This window comes from Microtus ochrogaster, chromosome 19, assembly GCF_000317375.1.
Source record: "Microtus ochrogaster isolate Prairie Vole_2 chromosome 19, MicOch1.0, whole genome shotgun sequence".
NCBI classification, from domain to species: Eukaryota; Metazoa; Chordata; class Mammalia; order Rodentia; family Cricetidae; genus Microtus; species Microtus ochrogaster.
Window position 1 is genome coordinate 3,540,776 of NC_022021.1, and position 9,675 is coordinate 3,550,450.

At 39.2% G+C, this 9,675-nt stretch overlaps 1 protein-coding gene and 1 pseudogene across 1 annotated transcript in view; both read right to left on the bottom strand.

Moving 5' to 3' along the window:
- The window catches only part of Ankrd31 (ankyrin repeat domain 31), a 155,623-nt gene that overhangs the window by 20,045 nt on the left and 125,903 nt on the right, over nucleotides 1–9,675 (bottom strand). The window contains exon 23 of the mRNA XM_026783825.1: nucleotides 3,047–3,187. Coding sequence (XP_026639626.1) covers nucleotides 3,047–3,187 — 141 coding nt within the window. The remainder of the gene's footprint in view (nucleotides 1–3,046; nucleotides 3,188–9,675) is intronic.
- On the bottom strand, nucleotides 1,561–2,367 carry LOC101993918 (annotated as a pseudogene).

Below are 9,675 nucleotides of genomic sequence, written 5' to 3' on the forward strand. Positions count from 1 at the left end.
TGCACGCAGAGCAAGTCTACCCTCTGTGTGGGAGGTAGAATCAGCTCTGTGCAGTGGCTCTGCCAAACTGCGCATGCAGAGCAAACCTTAGTTTCCTGGTGTGTGTACTGGCCAGCTAATCATTCCTGGTTGTATACCATCACCATTCTCAGAACTAGTCAGCAGAAATACATACAATTAATTACAAACACAGCAAAAAATCCCTGGCATCCAGAAGTGACTGTGACTTTAGGAGTTCTCCTAAAGTCCAAAGAAGCAAGTTTTATGGTAAACTTTTATAAACACTTGTAAAACAACAAAAAACCCCAACCTCATAGATGTCATGTTTCTTAGCCTTGAGCATTTACTAAAAGTGCATGAGTGCCCCGTTGGAAGTGTTAAAGCTCTGCTTTCTTCTCTTTTAACAATCTTTAAAGAGTAGTACTCTAAGGCTGCTCATACCTGGATAGGTATCTCACATCAAGAACTGTCCTATCTTTAGGGCCCACATTTGCATTTGCTTCACTACCATATAGGTGCTAAACCACAGGTCTAGCTGACATGAAATTATCAGAAGCAAGATGATACATTAATGAGGCACTAGTATAGCAGAAGAGCCATATGTCATAATCAGTTATTCAAAGGCAGGAAACACAGTAGTAGTTCCAATGCAGGAAAAGAGAGGAGACAGTGAGTCCTCACTGGGTTCACTGTAACATGAGTACGCTGAAGTCAAATGACCTAAAGCAAGCAATCTGCCAGATTCACAACATGAAGAAACAGTCTGTGTCAGCAGAGTATAATCTATCATACTTTTTAAAAATATTGCAATGAAAGGGACTATTATTAAATTATTATAATATCAAATTATTAAGATGTTGATTGCTAACATTTGTAATGAATTATACATCCATGAAAAGAACTTGGCAAACAAACTAAGGATGAACTGAAAGTAGATATGTGATTCCCAAAGGAGGGAGGAGTTAATCCTTTGGTGGAGAGGGGAGTGGAAGGCATGGAAGACAAACTACATAAGGTACAAAATCCAAAATATGCTGATACAAGTGAAGGCACTAAAATACATTACTAAAACTACTCTGGTAACTGTTTAGAAAAATGCAGAGTTGGGGGCAGAGCAGGAGCTAGGAGGGTGTAAGCAGAGCTAGGCTGGACAAAATGAGAAGCTATCCTCTGTTAATTTGTGCTTTGAGGCTTGCTGAAGGGGCTAGTGGAATTTAAGTGTATCATCTAATCTTTGAAATGACAATGGCAGTGTTTTAGTTAGGGTTTTAATTGCTGGGATGGCCAAAAAGCAATTTAGGGAGAAAAGGGTTTATTTGACTTACACTTCCATATCACTGTTCATCATCAAACGAAGTCAGGACAGGAGCTCAAACAGGAGCTGATGCGGAGTCCCAAGACTAGCTTGTTCCCCATGGCTTGCTCAGCCTGTTTTCTTATAGAACCCAGGACCACCAGCCTAGGGATGGTACCACCTACCATGGGCTGGGCCCTCCTGCATTGATCACTAACTGAGAAAATGCCATACAGACCTGCCCACAACTAGATCTCATGGAGGCATTTTCTTTTTTTTTTTTTCATCCAACAAGAAGCCATAACTTTATTAGTGATAGAAACAGTACAAATTTCAAACCAAGCTGCAGTTCCATCTTTGAAACACCAAAAGGGGGAGGGGATGGGGAGTGTCCTCTCTGTCAAATAGTTACATTGTTAATTCCATAATAGCATTTACAATATCATTACTGTTGTTTTTCAGGGCTCGGACTGCCTTTGCTCTGGACACATTCGCCTGTGACATGACCAATTCTATGTCCTTAACTTCCACACCTGTCTCATCAACCTCTTCTTCCTCACTCTCCTCTTGTACTGTCGGAGTCTGAGTATTTTCTTGAATGTTTGAAACAGCTTCACCTTGAACTTCTCAGCAGCTGCTAACTGTGCTTGCTGAGACAAATCTTCAATCTTGGCTTCTTCAAATACGATGTAGGTGTCTGAAGCCAGGCTCTTGTAGACATCTGGTTTGGTGATGACGAAGAGGATATTTTTAGATTTCCGGATAGTGACTCTAGTAACCCCTGTAACCTGCCGGAGACCCAGCTTGGACATAGCCTTCCGTGCTTTCTTTTCACTCCGGCTCTGCTTTGCTTTACTGACTGGTTCTTCATCAATTTCAGCTGCTGCCGCCAGCTGGGCTTGTTGTGTAGCTGTCTGTGTGGAGTCTTGTTCCTCGAGCTCTGGTACTGATTCATCACTGTTAGATTCTGTTCCCGACCCTGTCTCAGCCTGGGGCTGTGGCAGCTCCTGCTCTGTGGCAGGGACGGTTTCTGTGGCTTCGCCAGGCATTTTGTGCGGAGGACGCGGAACCAAGATGGCCTGAAGGCATTTTCTTAATTGAGGTTCCTGCCTCTCAGATGAGTTTAGCTAATGTTGAGTTGACGTAAAACTATCCAGCACAGATGGATTTGATGATGCATGCTTGTCTGGGTCAACTATGGTATAAGATGGTTCTTAAAGTAGTGAGATCTTAACTGAGTTTGTAATTCAGAAGGCAGGACTGAATTAGTAGCCAGGCTACTTAGTCTTAGAGTTTAAGTGAAAATGAGAAAAATAATCGTGGAGTGATTTGAGGATAGTGCCATGTTCAAAAGGGAAAGTGTAATGGAATGTCTGTAAGCCTCAGGGTTCTCGCCCATCCCCTTTGTACTTAGGGAATTTATTTCATGATACTAGTAAGAACACAGCTACTTTATGATCCCTATTTTCTATATGGATTCAGAAACTTGAAGCTTCTTGGGAGAAAAAAAAAGAGGTGCACAGGTGTGATGACGTTTCTGAGAGTAGATAAAAACAAGGAGGGGGTGCAATCAGCTGTGCTACATGCCTTGGGCATTGCGGCAAACACTCTGTGGAAAAGAAGTAGCACATCACAGGAGACACACGCAGGGCACAAACCAAATCAGCGATCATCCACATTTCTTGTAGAGATGTTTGAAAGTAAAAAAATAAACATTTCCTATTTCATTATGAAGTTAAACTTAAGAATTACCTTACTCCAAGCATAATTCCAGGTCACATAATTGCCACCTCCCAGAAGATCCTTGAGCCAGGTAACTGGGTTCTGATAAATCTGACCGTTTTCTACCTTAAGTTTACCACTCAGTAAAATACTGGCTTTGTGGGTAGTCTCCTGAAGAAAAACAAAAATAAAGATAAACAATTGCTGAAATATAAAAACTTTTGTTTCTGGCCATGATGAAATATGAGAGATCGGATTTACACCTGACTCCCCCACCCCCCAAAACCCAACAAAACATACAAAACAATAGCTTGTAAAATGCCAAGTACCAGGCAAAATAACATCCACTGAACACTGAGAAGAACTAAATGTGGGCCCTCCACTGCCTCAGCCTCCTGTCCCAGAGTCCAGATGCCAGGCCTGGCAAGGAAGGGGAATCCAGGCAGGAGTCTAGATTCCCAGGGTCACAGCAGGACGAAGTGCTGCAGAGGCAGACGAAGAGCAATCGTTAGCTCTTCATCAGGTCCTCCTGAAGGGCTCAGCTAAGCAGTGACCGACATCTACATGAGAGGGATTATCACACTGGCTAAGAACGGAAGAAGAAGAAGAAGCATGTGAAAGGACCGGAAGGCGACGCTGGCACTCTCACAGGACAGGGACCAGTGCTTTCTCCACCGTGAAACTAGAAACCCCAAGACTAATGGTGTCATCAAAAAAACTTCGTCAAAAAGTCTTGATTCAGTAGGAAAAAATAATTAGCTCTAAATTTGACACTGCTCAAACAAAACTTAAAAAACAACCTCAAAAGGCCAAAGACTCTCTAAGCAACTTACTTATATTATGGAACAAATATATCAAATAATTGAAAGGATGTAAAGATATCCAGCATTCATGAGGCAAGTTTCAGGATGGGATCCAATTAATTTTATTAAAATTAACAGGTGCAAATCCAACAATACTAATAAATTCTTGTTTACTATCTTGTTTAAATAGCTCATCAAAAGGCAGGTGTTGTCAGACTAGACTAAATAAATAAGACCCAACTATATAATATATACAAGAGGCAGACTTTATATTAAAAGAAGTAAGTAAATTGACAATTAAAAGATGGCTAAGCATATCATACAAACAAAAAGCACAAGAAAAACGAACTGGTTATACTAATAGCAGAAATACTTTAAACCAAAAGTTACTAGAAATAGACATTATACAATATTAAAAAGGGTTACTGCTTCAGGCAGATACAACAATTATAGACACACGTGTGTGGAAATCCAGAATTCCAAAACACAGGAAAAAAACTTAAGGGAAAAAACAGACAAACCAACATGAAATGTTGGAGACTTCAATGTCTTACTTTCAACAAGGAGGTATAATGATCACATAGGCAAAACAGCAATGCGAGAAGACAAGACTCAACCACTATAAAATTGAACACTAAGCAAGAATATACAGAAATCTCTACGTAAGTGGATTATAGATATACATCTATACTACCAGCACCCGGGAGGCTGAGAAATGAGGATTGTGAGTTTAAGGCCAGCCTGGGCTGAAAGCAAAATAACAAAATTATGTATTAAAAACACCAAAGGCTGGTGATGTAGCTCAGTGAAATATTATTTTCCTTGCATATACAAGGTTCTCAGCACTGCAAAAGAAAATTAGCAAAAAAGAAAGGCAAACCAGTTAACAATAAGACAGTTATTCCTTGTACTGCCTGTGGAATATTATTTAGGAGAGGACACTTGCTAGGCAAGCCATAAAATTATCCTTACAAAGTTTCAAAAGGAGTGAGACAGTGTAAGGTAGGTTCTCTAACCACAATAAAATATGAGTAGGAATTATTAACAGAAAATAATAGGAAGCTCACCATTATATAAAAATTAAACATACTCTTAAGTAACCAGTGACTCAAAGACGAAACGAAATAATTACAAATTAGAAAATACTTGGGATAATGCCCAATGGATACACAAAGATCCCAGCATTCACATAAAAGCCAGTTGTATCTTTAACACAGCATGGTGTGGGGGCAGATGGACCCTAAGGGCTCTCTGGCCAGACAGCCAAGAAGAGACAGTGAAGTCCAGGTCCAGGGACAGACCAGTCTTTTAGAAAAGATGATGGCAATAGAGGAAACACCTGACACTGACTCCTGACACCTATAGTTGCACACACACAAGTACACACACACACACATACACACACACACACACACAACTCTAAAATGGATGAAAATGTCTAATATTTTGAACTGTAGAGATGCAGCAAAAGCAGCAGACAACACGGTGTTCTTTTTTGGTGCAGGGTGGAGTTGGACACAGTTTCAGTATGTAGTTCAAGTTAGCTTAGACTACACCATCCTCCTGCTTCAGTCCACTGTGATTCTACTGGAATCACAAACATGTGCTACCTCACCTAGCTTTAGAATAATGTTTGCAACTGTAAATACAATAATAATACTAAAAAAGAAAATCTCAATCTGATGGTTTAACCTTTAAGGTACTTGGGAAAAAAAACAAAGCAGAAGGAAATAAGTAACTAAAAAAGTAACAAACAGTAAAAACAAAGCAGACAATAAAAAAGCAGTTGAGAAAAGCAATAGAAAGGTTTTTAAAAAACATGGACAACATTGACAAACCTGTAAGCTAGATGACGAAGAAAATCAGGTGAGACCACTCAAATAACGTCAGTCAAAAGAGAAGGAGATACTAATATTGATATTACAGAAATAAGTTGTAAGGGAATACTATTAATAATTATATATTGATAAATTAGATTAGCAAATTCCTTGAAATAAATGAACTGTCAAAACTGACTCAAGAAGAAACAGACATTCTAAAAATACCTGAAGCAAACAAATTAGTAACAAGCATTACAAAGAAAAGCCCAGGTACAAATGGCTTCACTGCTTAATACTGTGAAAATGCTAAAGAAGACTTCACAAACTTTTCCAAAAGTCAGGAGAGAGGAGTGTTTGTGAGCTCATTCTGTTAGGCTAGTGTACTCCTGACACCAAAACCATAGCAGTTCGGTACTCTGGTGCATGCGGATAGAGAAAATCTTTAACATATGCTGGCAAATCAAATTCAACATCACGGAAGAATCCTACACCACAACCAAGTGGAATTTATCTCTGGGATGCAAGGGTTAACACCCAAAAGTCAACTAATGCTGTCTACCATATTGTGTGAACACCCAAAAGTCAACTAATGCTGTCTACCATATGGTGTGAACGCCCAAAAGTCAACTAATGCTGTCTACCATATGGTGTGAACACCCCAAAGTCAACTAATGCTGTCTACCATATGGTGTGAACACCCAAAAGTCAACTAATGCTGTCTACCATATGGTGTGTCTAGACGAGAAGCTGTGTGTGTAGGGACTGACTGATTAGACAGCAGTGATGTGGACAAGCTGGAATGTTGACGGTCCAAAGGGCTAATTCCCATCATCTTGGGTTAGCTTTAGGCCCTGGATAGCCATTCATTGTCCACCTCTATGTCAGAACCAAGACCCTGTGACTAATGGATAAAAACCTCTAAAAATCTATTGACTTAGCAGATCACTAGCCTCCACCAACCCAAAACCTCAGACGGCATCTTGGGCCTATAGAAAGCTCCCCCATCCTGTTGTGCCTGCCTTTCTGACACACCCACCCATGTATTTTTAAACTTGACTTGATTTGTAGCTTTCTTGGTCTGCAAAACTAACAAACTTCCCAAAGCTGCTTCCATGTTGGGACATGGAATTTGAGTTAACCTAAATCTGTGTTTCTGGGCCATGGGCATTTAAAATGACTCCAGAATAAACTGTCTTAGTCCCTTAGATGAAAGATGTGGATTCTGTTTGTTTTCCTGCATTGTAATATCAACAGAACAAAAATAACCCAAGGAATCCTCCCAATAAATTAATATAAAGCATCAACAAAATCCCACATCCTTCCTGATAAAAATACCCAATGAACTATGAGAAAAAGAGAACTTTTTCAGGCTGATAAAAAACATCTTTGAAAAATCTAGAGCTAACATATTCTTAATTGTGAAACTATCTTAGGAAACAGAAGACTGGTTGCTTTTATTCTACCCAATTTGGTCTCTGCAGTAAGGTAACCAAAAAAAAAAAAAAAAAAAAAAAAAAAAAAAAAAAAAAAAAAAAAAAAGGAAGAAAGTTCAATAAAATTTCCAAACACATTCTATAACTAGTAAGCTTAGGAAAATATTTCAATACCCAAAAGTCAATTTCTTGAAACTAGTAATAAGCAACTAGAAATTCAAATTAAAAACAGATAACTGATGTTATTAAAATATGAAACATTAGCCAGAGGGTGGTGGAGTACACTTTTAATCCCTGCATGTGGAAGGTAGAGGTAGAAGGACTTCTATAAATTTGATGCCAGCCTGGTCTACAGAGCGAGTTCCAGGACAGCCATGACAGTTACACAGAAAAACTGTCTCAAAAAAACCCAAAAAACATACGAAATATTTATAGACAAATCTAATAAAAGATAAGAAAGACTTGAAAAGTGAGTTACCCCTACACTGCTGAGAAAAATCAAGGACCAAAGTAAATGGATGGACATCCTCCATTCATGGGCTCAACAAGACAATACTGCTCAGCTGCCATTTCCTTCCCAACTAATCCACACATGTAATAAAATATCAATGAAAATAACAGCCTTTTTTTTGTAGTAGAAAAACTCATTCTAAACTTCATATGTGACATAAAATAGCCAAACATGTTTGTAAAAGAACGTGATCAGAAGGCTAGCATTAACTTAATTTCAAGGTCTACTATGCAGCAACAATAATCAAGGCAGTTTAATACTGATGTGAATGTAGACAAATAAATAATGAAACAATAGGGAGTCCAGGAATAGAAACACATATGAGCAGCTGATCTTTTAAGAGACTCATAGGCAACTCATTGAAACAAAGATGCCTATTTAAACATACGCTGCTGGACCAACTAGTTATCCAAATTAGGAAATATGAATGGGCCTGGGCATAGTGGGTCACACATGTAATTCCAGAACTTGGAGGGCTAAGGCAGGAGGGTCACTGAATGCTAGCCTTGGCTACATAAAGAGTTCCAGGCCAACCTGGGATACAGAATCCTAAAAATAGATAAAATAGAAAATTAATTTAGGATGGATACTAGCCCCAAACTGTAAGAATTATGCTTAATCTTTACCCTGGTGGTAAATCATATCCTTTGAGAAATATAATTTATGAAGTCATAAGGTCATAAGCACTCACTGTGAAGACACCTGCACACCACCATCACATCCCCATAACTGCAGCTACTCAATATATTAACTCACTGATTTTGCTTTAAGAAAAAAAACTGCCAGAATTCTATGAAAAAACCTTTGTCACTTTGAGTCAGACAAATCATTTTTTTTCACTTTCATTTGGAACACAGATTTTTAAAGAAAATTTTAATTAAAATATAATTCCATCACTTCCTCCCTCCAACCCCTCCACCGTCCTCTCTCTCCATCGTCTTCCACGTTTCCTCCCCTATTCCCTCTTGAGTTCATGGTTCCTTTTCTTACATGTGCATGTGATGGCTCATCTTCATTGTCAACTTGATGACGTCTGGAATCAACTAGAGCCCAAATACTGGGCATGCTGTGAGGGACTTTCTTAATTTGATTAAAGTTAAAATCTTACGAACTCATCCTAATCAAATTATTCTTTGATTAAACATAATTTGAGGTAGAAAGAGATACTGAAAATTTGGCCACAGCTTCTAGTGGTGGCCCACAAAAAAGGACAATGAAGAGGAAGCTTCACTTTTTGCCTGTTTGCCTTCACTCTGACTAGCAAATCAATTTGTCTCCTCCTCTGTTGCTGTGCCAAGTATTAAACCCAACTTTTCCAGGACTCCAATGTATACTGAAAACCAGAAATTCTCCAGGAATCCTCCAGGATTCCAGTACCAGACTGGGAGTGCTAAGACATTGAGTTTCATGGACTGAACAATTATAAATTCTTGGTCTTTCTGTTATGAGGCAACAACCATTGTTGGACTATCTAGCGGCATCCTATAGCCAGTCTAGTAAATCTCTTCCATGTCAAGTCTATCAGTTCTGTACCTCTAGAGAACCCTACATACGGCAATGCATAAATACATAAATAAAACCCGATGAATCTGTTTAATGTTGCTTTTTATGTACATTATTTCAGTGTTGACCACCTGAGGTACCTACCCAATCTTCAGATGTGAATATATAACCTGGAAACCAGAAAATAAAAAAATAAAAAAAAGGATGACGGGAGGGGTTTCTAGAGAGGGACTAGCAGAATACAAGCAATATGAAAGGGATATAGGGAAAATGGGGAGGTGGCCTTTAGTTAGGAAGCAGGGAGGGAGGTCAATACAGAAGGAAAAGGAGTAGGGAGGGATAAATAACACACATGCTCACTTTGAATGAAATCTTTTTTTGAGTTGTTTGTTGGTCAGGGAAGTTCAAGACACTCTCAAAACAATGTTTTCTACGACTGTTGCCTTTGGTTGCCTCCCAGAGGTTGGCAGTAAGTCCCTATCACTGAAGACACTATGTACTTGAACTGGCTCTGACCTGAAAGCCTGCTCCCGGAGGACTAGCTTTCACAGTACCAGAAGGTGCTGTGCAAGCTGACGGGGGTGGGGGG